At 39.3% G+C, this 21,425-nt stretch overlaps 1 protein-coding gene across 1 annotated transcript in view; it reads right to left on the reverse strand.

Moving 5' to 3' along the window:
* The window catches only part of GRXCR1 (glutaredoxin and cysteine rich domain containing 1), a 39,092-nt gene extending 18,827 nt beyond the window's left edge, over positions 1-20,265 (reverse strand). Inside the window, exon 1 of the mRNA XM_064511771.1 lies at positions 19,798-20,265. Coding sequence (XP_064367841.1) covers positions 19,798-20,244 — 447 coding nt within the window. The 5' untranslated portion in view covers positions 20,245-20,265. The remainder of the gene's footprint in view (positions 1-19,797) is intronic.
* Between the last annotated feature and the right edge of the window lie 1,160 nt (positions 20,266-21,425).

The raw sequence follows: 21,425 nt of genomic DNA on the forward strand, positions 1-21,425 counted from the left end.
TCATCACTCTTACAAAGACATGAAGAAAAAATCAGTGTTAGGATGTGCAAGGAAAATAGCGATAAAATACTAGAGCCAGACAAATGGTCCCATTAGCAATCTTTATACAGATGGCCTGTATAGACTTTGGACTGCTAGTAGCTTTGAAACTCTCACTACCAGTACACAGAAAATCTTTATGACTGCATCTAGATTGGAAAAATCTGACACATCATTCAGGGCAGTGCAATTCCATTAGCAGTAGTACAAAGAGAATGTGATTTCAGAAAATTTTCATCAACCAATGCTCTCACCATACAATAATAACATGCTTTCATTTTAGCACAGCCTAGATTCAGTTCTTCACTATTTACAGCAGGAAACTCCCAGTGCCATTTTAAGGCAGCAGTCAGGAAATACCCAAACCAAATTTCAGTGAGGCACAGGAGTAATCTCCCCTTCATTTGCATAATGTGCCATGGGATCTTGTACCAAAATAGGTAGTTGAGACACGACAAGCTATCTTTCAGCCTTATTATGATCCCATCTAAAAAGTATGTATCTGGAGTGAAATGTTTCCTGGATTAAGTAGTAGTTAAAATGAGGATTGGGTGTTGTCCCATTGCTTTAGTTTCTTTGAGTATATAGATCATTATAAGCCATGAAAAGCGTTATTCTAGTATGCTTATTTTAAATTAATTAGTCTGACTAATGATATAGATACATTCAGGGTATTTTAGCTGGTCCAAATCAATAAACAGGATTCATCCCTATATGACTTAACTTGCTGGACAGAATCCTTTGCTTTCATGATCCTGTTACAGAGAGAAGGAAACTGCAGTATTTCCTAGAATACACTGTGCCAAGATACAACATTTGTCACTAAGAAGGCTGATTAAAAGCAAAGTTAATAGCATAATTTTCTAGCTCTTAGGCCATCATTTTCTTGAGCGCACATCAGTGAAGGTTTGGGTAAAATCCATGAGAGTTTCTCAGTGTGTTTATTTTAACAAATACAATATTTGCTTGTGGGGTGAGCAAAGTGGCCTCAAACCACACAGGAGGTACATGTGCTTTTTCTGATATTGATCTTCACCTTCACTTAGAGCTTGGTTGCTTCTCAGTCTTTGATGGCAGGGCTAGAGTATAGTCCAGTCTTGTTTTTTATCTGTTAGTTTGATAACTGTAATGCCACCTCTGAAATGAATTGATCAGGGAAGAGGAGGGTAAAGGAAGTTAAAAACTGCTCCGATGCTGCTCATCAAACTGTCTGTTCATCTATTTTAAACTTCCCTTACCCTCCCCTCACCTGATCAATTCATTTCAGAGCAACAAAACTTCTGCCTTCCTATACAGGAGGAATGGTGCTGGGATTCTTTTGTTTATACACACAGTATTATGAAAAATGTCTCTTTTGAGTCAATGAAAAACATTAAACTAAAAAAGCTTTTCTTTCCAGCAAAACAAACAGGAAACAACAGTTTTTCATGGGGGAAAATTCTGTTGTTTCTGATACATAAATTTTACTATCCATAACAATTTTATAGTGTATTTAATACTAATATGTGTAATACCTGTCTTATCCTGTACAGAGCACTTCATGCAAACCTGAGCACCTGTCTTAACAATGACTTCCTTGGCAAGAGGAATTCAGTATTTCTTCTGTATATCTAGTCTGTGTTGAAAGTCTCATTGTAGTAAGCTGTAACCCTAGCATACAACCAGGGAAACCATTGTTTTCTATAGATGCAGTGATAGCAGGGGAGTTATAAGCTAGTTTTACTATCATTTGATTATCTGCTATGTTTGATAAATGACTTTGAGCTGAAAATCTGAGTGGCATTATAAACAAGTTCTTTTTTTTTGATGTAATCACTGAATCAGGAAATTGAAACCTATCCTTCTGCAAAATTGTGTTATAGAGTTACAGGAGGTATAAGCTCTCTGACTACCTTCCTGTGTCTTTTACTGCATATAACAAATACTACTTAGAACTGCTTATAAAATCTGAGTAGCACTTCTTAAGAAGTAGCCTGTACCAATTAGATACAGATGAAGAGATTAAAAAGTTTCAGAAAAATTCAAAGGCAAAAACTACTCCTTTGTGTTCAGGTCTGAAATCCTAGTGGAAAATTATTTGTTCTTCTGGCTACACCAAAGTCAGGAAGAAAAATTTACCACAGAAGCAGCTAAAATACAGATATTTTTAAGTTAAATGGTAATCTAAAGAATAAACAAAAAGTTTATTTTTAATGTTGGTCACCAAATGGTGTTGTTGCAATAGAGTGTAAAGAATGACATTTCCTCCCATTCAACTGCCTTTGCTATACCTTCTGAATTTAACCTATAATGGAAAACTCGTGTTTACCTATTCCTCTGCCTTTCTCCTTGTCTCAGAGAACTGATCAGGCTGCAGCCTAAGTTTTCCTTCTCCCCCAGCAAACCTGACTGTTCTTCATCTTTCTTCCAGGTCAAAGTTGTCTTTCAGGACCTTAACACCCAGTTTTCATCAGGCGTCCAGCGGAGTTTTGTACTTCCTCCAGGACTGCCAGTACGCAGAAGCCCACCTACTCCTGCTCGTCCCTCTCTCCTTTCTGGTTTTTTTTCTCAAGCCAGAGCACTCCACCTCCACACTTGACATGCCTGGCAGCTATTGTGGGACTGATTTAAGTGCAGCCCTTATCCTCATGTGAGATTTGTGTAAGGGCAAAGCTGCAAGCCTCTGCTGCAGGCAGGTTGCAAGAACGGCTGCAATTTCAGCTCCTCTGGGCTAGAGGCCTCCATGGTGCCAGTCACTCTGGTTCAGAAGTGGCCTGTGTCTCCTTGCTACCTTTTAGCTGGGCTGAGCGTATAATGAATCAGCCAAAATGCAACAGAGGCCCACAAGAGAACTCAGACCACTGAGCAGATAGACCTTCCAAAATCTAAGCTAGGCACAATTGCAGCAAACATAGTTTCCAGGTTTCTGCATGTAAGCCTTTTACTTGCTAAGTGTCATAGATATATGATTCTTTCATATAAAAATCAATGCCCTGCATTGCCATGGAGCACATACATATTTGCCTTCCTAAAACCAAAAAAGTAGTGCTTATTTTAGAAAATAATCTAGAATATACATAGCTTAAGATAATAAACAACTCATATGTATTTCTGCCTTATTTAAGACCTGCTGTGCTGGTAGTTAATTTTTAAACATCTCAGAAACAGTCTTTCCCTCCCTCAGACAAAGGTCTTTTCACTTGTAACAGTTCAGCTGTGGCTGTCCAGGACTCTGCCATAAGCAACCAGGAAGAGACTGAGCCAAAACCTTCAAAGCTTTATTCTGGTTACAGTTTATTGCTGAAATGTGACAAAATCAAAGCATCACTTCCCTCTCTGCAGGGCTGTAGATAAACTCTTTGAACCCAAGCCTATATGTTTACTTAATCATCTTACCAGGCTTGGAGTCAATACAGGATATTTAAAACTATTGCAGAGCACCTCCACAGTCATTACACCAGCTTTGCAGGCTCCCAACCTTCTGACAACCACAGCTGTTCCATCTTCCTCCTAGACATCTCTGTCAATCCTGATAGCAGGTAGCTCTCTTCAACATCCCTTGGATAAACTTAGTTTTTCCCCACAAGTGTTTGATTTATCTTCTGAATTCTCTTACAGTTTCAGTGTTCCTACTTTCTTCATCTTCAGCCTCTCCTATATGTTCAGTCACAGACCTTGCATAACTATCACCTGAGCTTTTCTGCAACCTAATTACTTTGTCTCACTATCTACAACCTGGCCAGTCTCAATTGCCATGCCATGATCTTGGTTTCCACCTTAGTTTCTCCAGCTCTTGGTTAGCTTCATATTTTCAGAAATCTCTACAGAACAACTTCCCAAGGACGCTGCATAATTTCATCCTACCAGATTTATCCAGAGAGGTTTCTCTAAAGACTCTCCAGTTACCTTTGTCATCTTCTTCAGAAGAGAAGGACCTTTGCTTCCCTCACCAACAACCTCTTGAGTTATACCCATCTTCTCCCAGTGTCCACTCACCATAGTTTTCTGTTTCACTTCCACTCAAAGGTTGTCTCCACCTTCACTCTCACCAAAGCACTGCTTGATATAACATGAATTCCTTTCAAAGTTATGAGATACAAATTATTTTGCAAAGTAATGTTATAATTTGAATATATGAAAATAATTTCAATAAAATTTCACAACCAACCCACAGTAAACATGGTATCTATGAAGCACTGTGATGTAGCAGTGGTCAAACTGAAACCCCCCACTTCTGCAAGCTGAATATTATTTCTGGCATTCATAGCTTGTACTGTGGCAGGCCTGGATACAGGTCTGATGTCTACAAAAAGGTGTAACATTATTTCGCTGCTGTAGAAATTGTGTGACCACTAGGAGGCATTTTAATTTAGTTCTAAATTTTAGCCTGAACTTTCATTGTATTTTAAACTCATTTGGCTACAGATCTATGCAAAACTAAAGCGACATAGCTTTCCAGTGATCCCAGTAGGTGTTTATGATTATATTATGTTAATGTGAAAGGAAAAGAGCAGAATTTCTACTTTTGCTGCTGCAGCTGTTTGCCTGGGAACTGTTTTCTGAAGACTCTGCTTTCAGAACAGCAGCATAACAGTTTATGCACTGTACCTTTGACACAACAAAGATATAGACCTTTTCAAATTTCTGGAAAATTGGTAAATCAAACAAAATATGAAAACAGAAATGGTACATTCCTACCAATTTTCTGCCTCTGACTACTAGCAGAGAACATGAAGCTAGAGAACTGGCAAATGGGAAGGTCACTTTTACTTCTCCAAAGCACTTTGCAAACAGTAACTAATTAATGTAAGAGAGAAAAAGTCTACTATATGTCACCCAAAGAAATGTTGCCCTCAGGAAATTAAAAATGTATGGCTTGAGCCGCATAGCATCTGCCTGCCTAAAACTAGGTCTGTAAATTGTGTGGAAGACCAGAGTACTGAAACGAAGGATCACAGATGGGTCATGAAAAGAATGTTAATATTAATTATACAATTCTAAACAATATACAAGTCTTAGAAATCTAAGAATAAGTCTTTATTCTTAGAAGAAGATTTACCCTAGATTACATCATTTAATTTCCTATTGCTTAACGGTTATGAGTTGTTATTTGGTGATAAAAGTTATATGTAGGAGTACGGAAAAGGATTATTATTCAACCTTTCTTCAGTGTTTATTTCACTGTTATCTCCTTATTATTAGCATCTCCTTATTATTAGCAACAGGGAGAAATAGATTGGGTAAAATGAGAATGGAGCTTCAATAAAATGGAACTTAAATACAAGTATAAAAAGTTAAACAATGTTTTTTAAACTTGAGAAATCCAGTTCCATTTTATTTAAGCTCTATTTTTTCAATTATTCTGGGCCTTTCTATTTTTCTGGTTCTAGTCAAAAAAAGAAGGAGGAGGGCCAGAAAAGAGCACATTTTTTATTGATTTTCCCAGTTCCTCTCTTCTCTTATGACAAAACAGCTTTTCCTTTTGGTTGTTTATTTATTGAACAGTGATTCAACATGTTTGAAGCTTGAGCTGTCCATCGAGGTAGGATCATTGGGCAGCTTGTGTCTTATCTGAGAAGATCCTGTAATTAAGGGTGGCTTTAGCCAGAAGTGAAGTAGAGCAGGGCTTGCTGAGGGTAGACAGATAAAGATGAAGCTGTTTGACTTCTCAGATCATGTGGAAAAATTAGCAAACAGCATGACTGTGACTGAGTCCTGGTCTGAGCATACTAGTCCCATCTGTCTGTAATCACTGCTGACTGTTCCACTCAATACAACATTTCATACTGAAGGGAGACAGAGTTGTGTTGATCAGCAGCAAATGGCTGTCATGAAAATTACTATATCTACTCTGGCCCATTTCTTTTCAGCTTGGCAGCAACTTCAGAAAAACCTGTTTATTGTCCTCTGGCAGGCAGCTCCAGTTCAAAAAAAGGTTGCTATCCCATCCTATTTTGGCAGATTGATTTTTGCTTCAAGAAGTCTTTCTCTTTTCTCCTGTCTTTTATCAGTCCTTCACATATCCTCTCTAAAATATTCCCTTCAAGTCTAGCAGTGTATCCCTACACTGCTAGAAAGATTTACAGATGCTAAAAATAACACAATAATACATATATAGACCTCTGACTCAATCATTTTACATTTAAGCATAGCCAAGTGCAGCTTACTCAGTGATCCCCTTTACAATTCCCAAATGTCAATTACAATTCATTTAATTAAAAGTCATTACTGGTCTATGAAAATGAGCTCTAGTTTGTTGAGCTACCAGGAAATGTGACTCATCACATAAATAAAATCACATAAATAAAATGGTTAGCTGGTGAGATCTAGCTCATGATATAACAGGGCACTTTCTTCTTCACTAACGTATGCTTTGTGCTGAATGGATCTCTTTTCCTAAGACTTATCCTTCGATATCCCAGAACAACACAGGAAACAGCACAGTAATCCATGACTTCAGTGTTATTTGCAAGACATTTGAAATATTGTATTTTAATAGAAACTAGTATTAGTGCTTCCATTGGTAATCTTCTTAGCATTAAAGATAATAATCAACAGGTAAAAACCAGCAGCCAGTAAAGCTCTTAGCAGTTAGACTTAGCCCAGTTGAAAATTTATTGCATTTTCAGTGGCAGCTGATCCAGCCTTTCATCATGTATTAATTACACCCTTGCGTCAGTCCATCTTGCACTACTGCACTACAAACAGAACTACTTCTGCTTGTTCAGAGAACCAGTTCAGAGTACTGTGGCATTGATGGAAGGTGCCACTCTGAATTGCAATCAGTAGCAGATAAATTTAAATATTACAAACCATTCTTCACGATTTACTTTCCTAAACAATAAAATCAGAGGAAAGGCTTAGCTGAAGACTGGCTTTGACTTGGGATACACCCTGGAGCTTGTACGTTTGGCAGATATTGAGCTTTCTGTCAAAAGTCATTTCACGTTTTACTGTACTCTTGTGAGTGGAAACCGGAAAGAGGTGCGCAGAGATCCTGAAACTCACAGGAAGTGTTGAACAAAACTGGAAAACCAACACCACACCAGTATGCTTAGTTTTCATTTCTAAACATCTGGAATTTAGATGTGCTTTCTCTTTCCTGCTGCTCTATGCAATTTAAATTATACCTGAAAATGTTACTCAGCTGGGCCAATTTAAAATAGGCTATTTTGTAAAAGCTGAAGTTGTCATTTGTATTGCACAGTTAAGGGAAATGCAAACAATTTTTCACATGTGCAGAAAGCATTCTATAGCGTAGGATCATGGAGCACCCTGCAACCAGTAATAGCTTTTGCAAGAGTCTTTGAATGACACAAAGAGCAAAGCTGAGCTATGCTTAGACTGACAAAGTGCTGATGAAGTGCTGACTCAGTCCTTACTGTGCAACGACACTGCTGTGCCTTACCACTCAACATGGTGATGAAAAGGAATCTCTCCAAGTTATAGCACTGCTGTATTATTAGCACTGAATGATAAAGGACACCTTTTTTCCCTCTAAATTACTTAACATTTTTGGAACTATGCTCTCAGCTATCTCCTCATTACTTAATAATACCTGGATCTTGGGTATTGCCTTTCATTTTCAAAGTTTGAGTAGTTAATTACTAGTTACATGCTCAATCTTCATTTTTTTAAACTAAGAATCCATCTATATTGCACACATACCGTGCTTCACTCCTTTTCTCATACAATAGATATCAAAATGAAAGGCACAGAGCTTGAGGGTTTTTTACAAACATAAAGGATGCAACTCCCAGACAGCAAACATAAACTGGCTTTGCTCCAAAATAGCGTATACTTTGGCTCTTAGCCTCAATCTATAAATGGGGACGTATGACTCATCCACCATTTCCGTGTGACCAAAATAGAATCAATCTCAGTGGAGCAGAGTTATAAACCATGTTACTGGAAATAAATCTAAGGTGCAGGCTTGTTTGAGCTTTTTTAATCAAATAGGGAAAAATCTGAAAATCAGTGTGGCAGGTTGTATGTGTTCTACCAGCTCCTAGGCCAGTTAGTCAGAAGAGCAGCCCATGTAGTTAACCTACATATATCACATTTGCAGTTAGCGCAATTTTTTAAAAAGGTCACTGTGAGCAGCTTTATGTTCTAGTCTGATTCAGGGTTTGGCCCAGAGATCTATATCTTTAAATTAAACAAAAATTATTATTCTTATTATCATACTTTTCATATACAATAGGGCTAGAAACTGTATCATGTCATAGAGTTAAACAAGTTCTGGTGGCTGAAGAATATGACTGCAAATGCATATAATGAGATGATTCAAATTGGCTATCTGTTTTTCTTCTTGGAGTAACATTTCCATCTCCTTTGCACAGATATGATTCAATCCCCTGTAGAAAAAAAAATTGAATAATAAAATTTATTCTGATATCATATTGTGTCTTCAGACAACTCTGAAACTGCTCCATTATCTATATTGATTGCATTTCTGCTGGTTACATAACCTTTTACCAAAATCAGAATTGAGACAGGATGAAACATAGGTAAGAAAGTTCAGCTTTCCTTTTTTGAAAATTCTTGCCCTTAATTTTTTTGCCTTCAAAAGAGAATTGCTAGAGCAGCCTGGGATAAAACTACCTCTTCAGGGCTGCTCTGAGGTAGTGGCAGCAGCTGAAAGACTGTATAAGTGCAGAGAGAGTAACTGTATTCAGTTGCAAATATTGACCTTAAGAAGTGCCCTTCCACCCCACAGTCTCTCATGCAAAGATCTGTGCGAACATCATACATCAAGCAGACAGGTTTTCAAAAGGGCTGACCACCTAGCAGATCCAAAACCTGTAGCTGCCATGGTAAAACTCTGCAGGCAGATTTAAATGAACAGAACCTATTTCCTGAGGAAGTCATTTAGGAACTGCCTTCTCTTTTAAATCCTCAGTGGAGCTTCAGTATGGAGTTGGAGGGAATGAGTAGGCAGTTCTTTTTTTGGATCACAGTGTGATTTGTAAGAACAACTGGACTTCTCTATTGCATGTTTGGAAATCTGATTGAAAGCATCAGCCAACACCTGGAAAGGGAAGTCCTTAAGATACAGATTAAGACTTGCAATAGGTGGAAGGAACTCTAGCAATAATGTTTAAAGCTCTAATTTCTCACCGGTTCTATCCCGTCTGCCTCTTGTGACATTCTCAACTTGAATGGCAGTGAAATGCTTCATAGCTGCCTATGCAATGGGTAGGGAGAGACCCTTGTATTTAAAGATGTAGTACTGAGATGCAGTACTGTAGTAGTGTAGAAAGATGTAATACCAAGACCAGGAGCAGTTGGTTAGGAAAAGAACATATTTTCCTTTAACGGCTGCAATTTCAGCAGCAGGTTTAGAAACTGAATGCTTTCTATGCTACAGAATTTGTATGGGAATACAGCTTTTTGTAAAATAATAGTGTTTGGCTGTTGTCAATTCTTATTTTTAAAACCTGTTCGCCTATTACTAATCAGTGATGTTGCAAACAAGGTTACCAAGGATCAATCCCGAAGAAAAATTTCTTTGCCTTTGCACTAGCATTGACTGATTTGTCAATGCAGGAGATAACATTGCATGTTTTTAGAAACTTGTGCAAATATTGGCCAGTAAGTTTTCCCGTATTTCTTTGTGAGGAGGGGAGAATGAAGGAAGTGGAATTTCTGTGGTATAGAAGACAACTCCCATGACATTACTGATGGATGGTATCTCAAGATGTAGTTCCAAAGTGAGGTTGTACTAAGGCTGTTAAAATGCTTTCCAGAATTCATACTAGCTGTACAGATGGCTTTTCTGTAATCTTTCTTGTCGTGTGAAATGAGTCTATACCTCACTGACTCCAGCTGCTCTTCCGTGACCATTTCTGTTGATTTGGATAATGGAGGCTGTAAAGAGTTGTGCTGTGGCAGCCTTTCCAGACTCTTGTGTCCAGCAAAAACCACAGGACTGCCTCTTTGGATGGGAAGCTATATTTTTCCCATTGCTGTTTCAAAATCTGCAGGCTGTGGATGCTGTCCTAATTACTATTTATGCTACAAGTTTTGGTAAAATACAGTGAGATTTTACTTACATGCCCTATATCACTTAGTACTGGATGTTGCAAGACTGAGGAAGGTTTTCATGCTTGAAAGTCATACCCTTATTTCTCCGGCTGCAAATTATATTCTAAAGCATATTTTACTGCACTTAAGCTACACACCTATGATCCTGCAGGACACTGCAGTCACAGGTTAAAGCTCCAGCCAAAAAAGAATCATATCTTCAACCATTTCTCTCTTTCAAAGTGTTAATCATGTACTTTGTGTTGGTGTAGTGTGTAATAAACTGTCAACAGTAGCAGACAAATGTCAGAACAGACTGCTGACAGACCAGAACAGCCTAGCAAGTGTTAGCTACAAATAAAGCATAACTTCATTTCTTCTCTTTCAAGGAAGGAAATAGTTCCTAATGACACCTACATACCAATCAAATTGGCAGCAGCTGACTCCTGAAACACATTTTTGTGATCAACTGCTAAAATACAGTTTTTCTGGGTCATTGTAACACAGCATCCGCATGGCATGAGCACATTCTTATTTGTCTAGCTAGTGTTTGCAAATCCTAGTGCAAGTGCACTGAAACAGTTCTGAGATCTGCCAACTAAATGGAATTGTAATGTAATTAACTTGCTAACAGGTATTTTTGCTAATGCCTTTTTAGGGTATGGAATCCAAAGCCACACACAAAGTATGTGCCTAGAAAGCCATACTGCTAAGGCAAAGAAAATTCCTCACTCTCTTGCACTTACTTTTTTTTAAATAATGTAGCTGAGTTCTGTCTCCATTATTACCACATTTTTACAAGTGCACAACTGCACAACTGTGCAGTTAGATTGCAAGTGTGAAGCCCAGTGTAGGCATTTACTTCCATGTTTGCAAATGTAACTAAAAAATACTTATGCCTAAGACACTCAGATGCAATGAAGACCCTTAAATATTTGCTACAAGGTAATTTATTTCCACACATCTGGTAGTTATGAATAAACACCACTGCCAGTTATTAAGCAGATAGGATGGTTCACATTTGTAGGAAATCATATTTCATTTTTCAGCTTTAAGTGTTGCAAAAACTTTGTGTCAAAGGAATGCAGATATTCAGGAGCAAGAGGTCACAAGAAAGGAAATTATAGTCGGCCTGTTGTACTATATCACAGATAGGGGAATATCTTGACCTTTTTTAGTTTCCTAGTTTTAAGAATGCTTCAAAAGACACTTTCTCATAACTGTCCTGCTGAGTTACATGGTTGAGCTCCACAGCTATGAAAAAAGTAAAGAAGAGTTATTTCTGCTAATTAATGAGTAAGAATAATCAGCTCATCTTCTTCATCTCTGCTGTAAGAGCCCAATTCAGAAAAACAGGTTTCCTACTACCAGAAAATTTAGAAAAAAATTGCTGTACTAGTGTCCTAAGCATTTTTTACTTTCAACAAGCTAAGTTTTATGTAATGTTATTCTTTTTCAGTCATCAGTAAAGCCAGTCTGAAGACAGATGATATATTCTCCATGTTCATTCAAAGGCTGAGCACCTTCTTGAGCAATTCCATGAAGGGACATTGCATAGGAATACCAAAGCCAGTGAGTGTCTAGTGTTCCATGTCACATACCAGACAGCTACGGTCTATACCAGCAAACATGGTACTTCCTCCTAGTACCCTCTCAACTTATGACTGTTTTCAGCCAAGAGAATTTCTCGAGGCCAATATGGTTTAGGAGTCCTGCTTAGTACTACCAGGAGGTATCTTCTTGCATTTGGCATTCACATTCATTGCCTGAGAGCAAGCACATTGGTTCTTTCTTTCAAAGAGAAATCAAACATATTTTAAGATTCAAAGAGATGGGGTGAAACAAAGTGGTGGAACCACCAAGTGGTTTGTAACCACTCAAGTCACGGCTACTTGGACTCAGTCACCTCTCTACCTGTTATCCCAGAAGATGTCCCTAACCAAGAAGACACAGGCTACAAGCTTTTCTGGGATGTGAGATTGTTTCATATCTCCATGTTGAAGCAATGCTATTACACAGTAATGCTTAACATAGAGAGAGAATGAAATGAAAGTCAAGCATGACTCTGAAACATAGCATCCAGGAGGACAAGCCGAAAATCAGCAAGCCTGTGTTCCACTCCTGCTCCAGTAACTTATGTTGTCTTATGACTATCTAATTCAAAGTACAACTCCCACCACTGCCTCCTGCAGACACATTTAGTAACAAAGCAGCATCTGCTTATGTACATTTTGTGTAGGATCTGATCCACTAGGCATGCTCAGAGGACACCTACTGCATCAAGCCCTGCAGGTGAGACAGGCAAAGGAACGCCTATTTTGTGGATCCCATAGGACATGAGTAGGAGGCAATTGTCATGTCCTGTCAATACTAAGATTCTGAGGCATATGGCCAAGGCAGATCATTAGTCAACTTTTCATTAATAAAAGTTTTTTTGTCTTTGAGACAAGGTGACAACCAAAGAGGGATTTTGAGGGCCGCAGTTTTGAAGCCTGATGTCTGAGCTCCTCTTCAGAAGCCTATGGGTTTTTCTGAATCTAGACCTAAAACCTTAATTCACTCTTAAATTCACTTAAAGCACTAAATATAGATATTGTGCATATACATACTCACCACAGCACTAACATAGCTTCTTTGTTCTGCCCTTTGGTATTAAGGCCAGGGAATGAGGCTTATTAATAAATCAGCCCATTTGGGTCAATACCACATGGTGTAGACTTCAAAAAGGAAAGGATTTAATCCTGTCCCTCCCTCATAGCCTGGGGCAACAGCTCTGCTCTTCTGACAGGCTGCACAATCTGTTTGAGCCACAGGCAGCTAGACCCTAGCAGGGGTGAACCTGAGGCAATTCTGGTCAGTACTAAGCAATTGCTAAAAATTGCTTTCCATCAAAGAAGAGTGAAGGTGAAAATTAAGTGCAAAATGATCTTTTCCTCACCGCTGCCTGCACCTACCAGATGCTGGTTATATTTGAGACTCCAGGGTATTTCACAGACCCGTGGTGGGAGGGGTGTGGGAAATTCAGTCTCTGTCTCAGGGGAGGATGCCATGCACAGACAAGCCTGCTAAAGTTTGAACCTGCACTGCTCACACCGCTAATGCCTGACCTCTCCTGAAAAATGTGTAAAGACTAGTTCTCAGGTGTCTTGCATTATATGTAGTCATTTCTACCTGTGCTAAATGGATAAAAATTCTGCAAGCAGCAGCATTAATTGTTTCAAACAGTTTTCACTCATCTGCAGATGCAGGTGTGATTATACAACATTAAAGAAGGAATCAAAGGATGTTCTCATTACATCCTCTGAGGCAGAAACATATGTAAACACAGAACAGAAATGTTTTTTGTTCTAGGGCTTCCCTCTGCTTTATCCTTATACAGTGTGCCTGAGTTTCTCAAGAACACTGCCCTCACTTATGGATCCTCTGTTAGGATCCATCCACATCAGAACAAGGACAATTTAGAGACCTGGCTGGATAGACAGACACATGCTGATCAGATTGTCAACATAAAAGCTGAGCAATTTTTTGTTTCAATAATTGATTCAAGCATGAACCAGTACTAAGGTAACTATGGTTTTGTTGCTAGGTTTCCTAATACTGAGTATTCCAAGAGTCAAGACATTACTTATCTTCATTTTAAAAAAAGGAGATAGCTGAGTACGTTTGATCTAAAAGCTTATATGTCACTTTTGGCTGTTTAGATTGTTTAAAGTCTATGTCTCAAATCCAAAAGCAGCAAACCCTAAAATATCATGAACAGTCTAATAATAAACTTGTTTGAGCTCAGTGCTTTCTGGATGATTTCTAGGAGAGCATGGGAAAAACAAATACTAATATCCTAAGTACTGACCAACCTCAGACTCTAGTTAAAAGCACACAGACCTGAACATTTTCTTTTTTGAATCAGTGTGGCTATATAGCAACCAGCCGAAAGATAGAAACACCGAGGAAGGCACAAATGAAGTGGTGAACAGACATTCTCTACCTGGCCTATTGCAGAGGTGATCCAGTTGTCCTTCTAACACTGCACTTTCTGTAGCAAACAGATATTTACTTTTCATAATCTCTTGATCCTCTGTGCCATTACACTTTTTCCTATTCTTCAGTGGATTTCAGTCCTACACTGTTCAACAATTAGATTCACTAACACCAGGAATATACACGAGAGCTTTGTCTCTCAGAGATACCTGCAGCTCACTGGGGTTTATCTCCATCCATATAAGTGGTATTACTACACCAAATGTTATGGCTTTAGGTTCTGAGCGTGTTTCCCTGACATCCCTACTGGTAGGTGTAGGCAATCCAGCATGTCTTTTCCTTCTGCAAGCTACACCCGTCTGTGAGTCCCTGTTCAGTGTGTATGGATGAGAATATGAAGGGAAAGCTCGGGAGGCCCCTTTGAACTCAATCACGGTCATAGCAGAGGTCTTTGAATTCAGAGTCCGATGTTGCCTGAGCATCAGGAGCACTGTCAGCACTGATCATCTAGCAAAAAAATTGAGGAATGTAACATCTTGACTTTTCTAACAAAAGTGCAGTATTCTTTCTTTCTCATTCTCCCCAGTTTCAGGGGTTGTACATCCTAGAAGCAGCAGGAGCTGTATACAATGTGCCACCCAACCTAAAAACTTCAGTTGCTTTTACTGTAGCACCAGAAACTTTCCTCATCAGCACTTTGCAGCATCTGCCCTCTTGAGAAGACAATTCCTTTTCTCGCTCTCTTTACTTTTATTTTCTCTAAGATTTGGTATTAGCCAGCCCTTCAAGTTTTGTAGCATCTGCAGATTTGAGTGCCTTGCCATGTATTCACTTTTCCAGGTCACGAACAAGTAACGAAAGATGATAGTGAATCTAACCACCCCAGAAGCACTCCTCCTCTTAATAAATTTCCATCTGATTTTTAACTCTTTCCCACCTCTCTCTAAATGTTAATAAGCTAATTCTTTATCTGGCTGAATATTGACCTGTACTTTGCAACTTTAAATGTTAGCTCTACCTGAGATACTGTGTTGGAAAATATCATAAAGACCAAATACTTTATGTCTGTCTCTTCACCCATATCACTTCTGCTGCAATGTTCACAAACACATTAATCAGATTTGTTAACCATGCCTGCCCTTTTATAATAGACATCAGCAGACCTTGCCTGAGAATGAGAGCTGTAGTTAATTTAGCAGAAAGTGACCTTTCAGAGCACGCTGGAAGGCCAATGGAGTGTGTAAAGGAAATCTCTGCTGAAACAGTGGAAATGAGGAGAGACTTGCATAAAACCTTTGGCTAAGCTCCATTACATTGAACTTTGGGATGGAAATCAGATCTGGCATGAAATGAACATTGTACTAATTAGTGATATACCGAACAGTCCAAGGATTTTTGTTCTCTATTGCATGGAAGCCACCACAGTGGCGACCTGTTCACAAAACATGGTTATGAAGAAAATTACATTTATTTAAAGGGAACGAGAGTCATTTCACTTCTAATATTTTACAGGAAAATATAGGAAGTATCCCAAACCCATACACATTTTGACAGTGTTCAGGTCTAACTAAGTATTAGATAAAATTTAATAAATCATGTTCATGTTTCACTGTCTGTTGGGCTGTTGCATTTTGAGCGACGTAGGAGGGAGCTGGTGCAGCAGCTTGTGGCCGCCTCGCCTATGCGCAGGGTGCCCGCGGGGGCCAGTGTGCCGGGCCCCGCAGCCTGGGCCTGGCAAGTGCCACAGAGGGGCTCTGAGAGGGATCCCCACCTCCCCGGCCCACGGGGGACCCCCACCGCTGCCGACAGGCCCGGCCCAGCCCGACCTGGCCCGCCACCCCCATGCCTCAGCTCACCCGGGCAGGGGGGTGGCCGGCGTTGCCACAACAACGCCCTCCCCAACTGTGGTGGTCGCTATGGCAACGCTCCTGCCTGAGGCACAGCTGCCTGGAGGGAAAGGCTGGCAGGATTGCCATGGAAACCGTGTGCCCCTGAGGCATAAATAGAGCTGCTTCCGGTCCTGCCTTTCTACCCCCAAAATGTCCCAAAATGGAGCCTATCCTGATGTTGGTGTGGCCCCCGCCCCCAGACAGTGCTGCCCAGTCCAGCGCCAGCCCCGCCGCCATGCCTCCCCCGGCCACCCGCCATCCGCTCCTGCCGCGCTCCCATCTCTCCACCGCCACCACCAGCTGCAGAGGCCTCCGGCGCCAGCAGCAATTAGCTGCACGGGGCTGAATTACTATGAAGCCTTTTATTTTCACAGCCACAGCAATTCATGGGGCAGCTATTGGGCAAACCAAGGTACTGGATGTAGTGTCTCACGGTGGGGCTGAAGTCGGACGTCACCAGTTGTGCTGCTGAGGGAGTTGCTCTGCATGTGGCTGGGGGCAGCTGTACCAGGGGATCTCACTGGATGGTAGATACACCTCTCAGGGCAGGCTTGTATTATACATATGACAGAAGAAAATCCTTCTTTTCCTCTAGAAATACCTCCTCTACTATATACTTCACACTAGTCACATTTAAAAAAAGTCCTGAAGACATGAGAACTGTCTGATGAGGTTGTTCATGGAAGGAACTGTTTGAACCAGTTCCATAGAAAGGCTGTAGTTAGCAAATGTAGAAGAATTATTCACAAGCCCAAATATTCCATGGAATATGAAAATACTTACAACATAGGTGTACTAGAAGTTTTTCCAAAAACAAAACATCAAAGGTCTTGATTGCATAACTTAGCAGAGTCAGTGAATCCCTGCTTATCCCTAGAATATCTGATCAAACTGACTATTTTTAAAGGATTTCTCCTCTACCACAGGGAATATTTGGGGATTTTGAATAATAAGGTAGTAAAGGAGGTTGCAGATGCAGCCATCAGTCTAAAGAAACAGAATATTGCCACTGCAGTAAATCTCAAAAAAATGTAGTTTCAGCATCACAGGATACTCACATATACTCAATATTTCACTTTTTACAGAAACATTTTAGTTAGTAAGTGATCTATTAAATACTACATAGTAAGTATTCGTATTCAAGAGTTTATCCGTGCTGTAGGTTTAGGGTTCAGCCTGGAGTTCATGGGCATATGCTGAGGTTTCAAATAGCTGTTTTGGGACATATTCTGAGGAATGCGTAACTGGGACACCTACTGCTGCATCACCAACGAGGCAGAGACAGGCTTTTCCCTAGGGGCTGAGGGGCTTGGCATGCTCCTTACCTGCTGTTATACAGCTGTTTTTGCTTAGCCAAGAGAAGAGGAACATGCAACTGCAGATGGTCTCATACAGTTGAGGAATGTGCCTGCATCAAAGGCTTCTGAGGTGCACCTTCCTAACAGAGATACATTTCTATCTTATCCACAAATGCAGAACTGCTGTTGTTCTTTAAGAGGCATTGCTATGTAATTAATTGCCTGGGATATACTTACAGAACACTAGAAATCATCCTATAATCTTACCCTAAAGATCATTACTCCCGTTGTGGTTGGAAGGAGTATGAGTAAGTTTCCCAACAGGATAAAGCAGTTCCCAAACAGTCTCAAAGACAACCTTTGTGCTTTGATATTCCATGTGTATACCATATAGCATAGAAATGGACTCACACTATGATATAAAAATATGCATAAAATCATTCTCCTGCACTGTACTTTCTCTCTGGGGAAACAGAAACCTGTTTGTGTAAAAACCTCAAATCATGGTGTTCTCTGTATTACTGAATATATCCTTCTGATCCAGTAGATGCTTACAGTAAGAGTATACAGTTATTTCCAGAAATCGGTTGTCTAGAAACTGCCTGAGCAGAAGCTGCTCAGTTCCCATAAATTTGCCAAATCTCTTTTGAAAATTTTTGTCTATTCTTTTGGCTTTTACAATATCATGTAGCAGTGAGCTCTTAAATTTGTGTTGTATAAGAAACTTTGTTATTCTTGTTTTCACCTAATGATTTAATTCTTCCAGTTTCTTCTATTGTAAAATATTGTAAATAGGAGTTACTTATCACCTGCTCAAGCTATTCATTGTTTTATAGATTTTATTTATGGGCTTCTATGGTAGATTTCACTACATATCATTTTCTGAAGCTATGAGATAGATATGGCTCCTCTTAAGCCTTCTTTTCTTCCTTCAAAACACTTTATGGAAATAGTGCTGGTCCTAGCTGTAACTCTGAATAAAAGTAATTTCACTGCAATCAAAGTATGGTGATGTCAAAACTGCGACACATGAATTCAGTCTGTGACCCTTTCTTGAAGAGCTTCTAACCTAAAACTGGGATAACTAAGAATGACTTCAGCAAGATACAGGGCTGCTAATTAAGGTGCATATGTCTTCAGATGGCTCCACTTATTTAGTTGATTCAAATTTCTTAACTTAGTCTCACTAATGAGGCTGGCAAAGTGAAATGGTGTATTCCGTGTTCCCACATGGAACAATAGAAGGAATCTAGGTTGGAGGAGAACAAAAATGTGCCTCAGTGAACACTTCCAGACTCATATCTAATCAGAAAAAGTCCCTAGTCAGTCAGGTACAACTTTTATCAAAGTAGGAAACTTAAGGACAAAATCTTCAGGAAGTAGCTTGAAATAAAGCGAATTTTTAGCTACTTGAGTGCTATAAGATGCACTGGCTGCAAAGAACAAGGCTCTCATATTGCAGCAGGTGCATGGTCTTTGAAATATCCATCTTCCATAGCAAAATCAGTACCGACAAGACTGCTATAATTTAGGTACAACATAAGGGATAAATTCATATTCAGAAGTAAGAAAATGTTAATCTGTAGCCATTTATAAATTTATTATAAAACTATTTAGCTTCAAGGTAAAAAAAAAAGATCTTTTAGGAGATTTCATTTCAATACACATCAACAATTATTTCTAATATTAAATTCCACCCACTTTAAAACTGTAGAAATTCTTTCAAAACAATACACTGAAACCATTTATAAATTAATTTAAGTGACCACAATAATTCTAGCTTATAACAGCCTCTAGAAAGAGTTTGGTAGCATATCTGTTGCTATCTTGTTTGAATTTTAGTCCTTTAAAGACTTAAACAGCATATAGAGATAGAATTATATAAATGAAATAATGTATTTTTTAGAACATTTATGCTGATTTTTCAGATAGCTGTGTTTATCTGCCTAAGGGGTCAATGTGGCATATACTGTTTCAAATACAAATATTCAGGTCCTTCTACAAAATGAATGGAAAACAGACATTAATAAAAGAGCTCTCCGACTAAGATTTCATTCTTCTGAAACTTTTATGTGGGAAAACTGTCACTGCTGCCATCCCGCATCTAATTTGATCTACTCTGTAGATTAAACACATTGGAATTTACAAGTATACATATTTACATGTAGGGGCCAGTAGATAACACCATAAACTCATTAAAACTGATATAACAGGAGTGGAAACATGTCTTACATCCCTGTAGTTCCACAGTAAAGATCTCCAATAAAACAATAACTAATTCCCCAAGTATGTTTCTTTCCTGGTTCTTACATGGCAAGCGCAGCATGTCTATTTCTAGTCAGCAAACTTTAGGTCGTTTTGGAAAGAAAAATTTCACAGGCAATTTGCAGTGTGGAGCCGGGGTACATCAGAAAGAGTAATGAGCCTCTGCTGTGCAAGAAGAGCAAACACACAGCAATATAAAGGAAATAAAATTGAATTTGGAGTTCAAGAACTCCAAAATAAATGAGAGAGATTTGGACAAAGGAAAAGAATAACTAGGGACACAGGTTAAAAGGGACAGAAAAAGGGCTTACTACATCACTTACCTGAAATACTTTTGACAAATTGTCAAAAAGGGCTTGGCCAGCACTGACTTTGTGCTTGACTCCTCTGACTGTGCCATTTTTGCTGAGAATGTTCACCCGCTTTGTACCAAAACCCCCTTCTTTAGTGGCTCTCGCTAAAATGAGCAAGTCATCCTGCTCGTTTTCATTTTCATCACACTCAGAGCCTACATGTCCATTCTGCTGTCCTTCCACTTCACTTAACCGGCTGGCTTGGTCAGTCTCTGAACTGCTGGCGTATTCAGAATCCAGAGAGTCTCCAGCTTCTCCGTCGGCGTAAACCTCCTTTAGCACTCTCCCGCTGTGAGAGGAGGCAACCCGGAATCGAACTTTCCTCAACAGCCTCTCACTTTCAGTCTTCACCTCACTTTTAAACATTGTCTCGTCCATTGATATAAGCAGTTTGCATTGTTCCAGAGTGGTGCCCATTGTCTTTGCCAGTTTGTCACACTTACAACAATATCAGCACTGTTTTCTGTTGACAAGAGTTCTCATATTAAACCAAAGAGGAATCCCAAGAACCTATACTGCAGCCCTGCAGTTAAAAATGTATGCGTTTGTGCTATGGTTACCTTTAAACTAAAACCTGTAAAATGATATCATCAATTAAATATTAAAGAGCCTTTGTGTAGTTTTTAGCACTAAGGAAGAAAGGAAAAAAAGAAGAAATTATATGCATTGATTAGAATCAAAATTCAAACCCATACCTAATAAAACCAATAATAGAAATTAAATGAGTTTACATGAAGGCAATTTTGTTTGCTGAAAAAGGCAAAAAGGAAGACAGAAATTTCCACAAGATTCGCAGTGTCAAAACTGTACATGAACATTGCGCCTGAGGTGAAAATTGTGAGCTCCAGTGCTGAAGAGGGGTCAATGATAGGCACATTTCTTTCAGCACAACACTTCAGGCACCTACAGGTCAGATCACATTCATGGGCTTTTGACCAAATTTTGCTCTTTATATAAGCTTACAGATAGTAGGAGGAGAGCTATGGCCCAGTGCTTTGTGATGCTGCCTTTTCACACATGCAAGCAGACTGGTAGAGCAGTGGAGAAGCAATTACTCACAATATGTTGTACAGAGTCACACACTGATATTAAATAAAACTGAGCCACAACTAGTATCATGCAGTAACCATGGCCTCTGATCTGTTTTGTTAATTATTCAAGGGACTGGCCCAAGGGAATCTGAACAAAGGAATAAGAGCAAGCTAATTAATTGGGGCAACAAGGGTCAAGCAAAGAAAAGTAGGGTAAGGTGGATACAATAGCAGGGGAAGCAAGTTCTCCTACTACAACAAATCATAAATAGGAATTGGTATAGTGTTAGACACCCTGCTCTAGCTCTAAAATTAACAAACACATATTGGATTAAGGTTTCTGGATATGTCTACTCAATAGCATGCAACAGCACCTTAGACCCTCAAGCTAGTTCTGAATTCATATGCTGAGCCTTACTTACAGTGCTGTTTCTGCATTTTCTCCATGTGAGGCAAAATGTGTAGCAGTCCTTAGAGTGGTACTGAGAATTCCGTCCCTTTCCCACCTTCCTGGAAAAAATACTCTCTACAGCTTCATTTAATCTCTGGACTCATGAATACCGAATT

The sequence above is a fragment of the Dromaius novaehollandiae genome, chromosome 4 (genome assembly GCF_036370855.1).
Source record: "Dromaius novaehollandiae isolate bDroNov1 chromosome 4, bDroNov1.hap1, whole genome shotgun sequence".
In the NCBI taxonomy this organism is placed as follows: Eukaryota; Metazoa; Chordata; class Aves; order Casuariiformes; family Dromaiidae; genus Dromaius; species Dromaius novaehollandiae.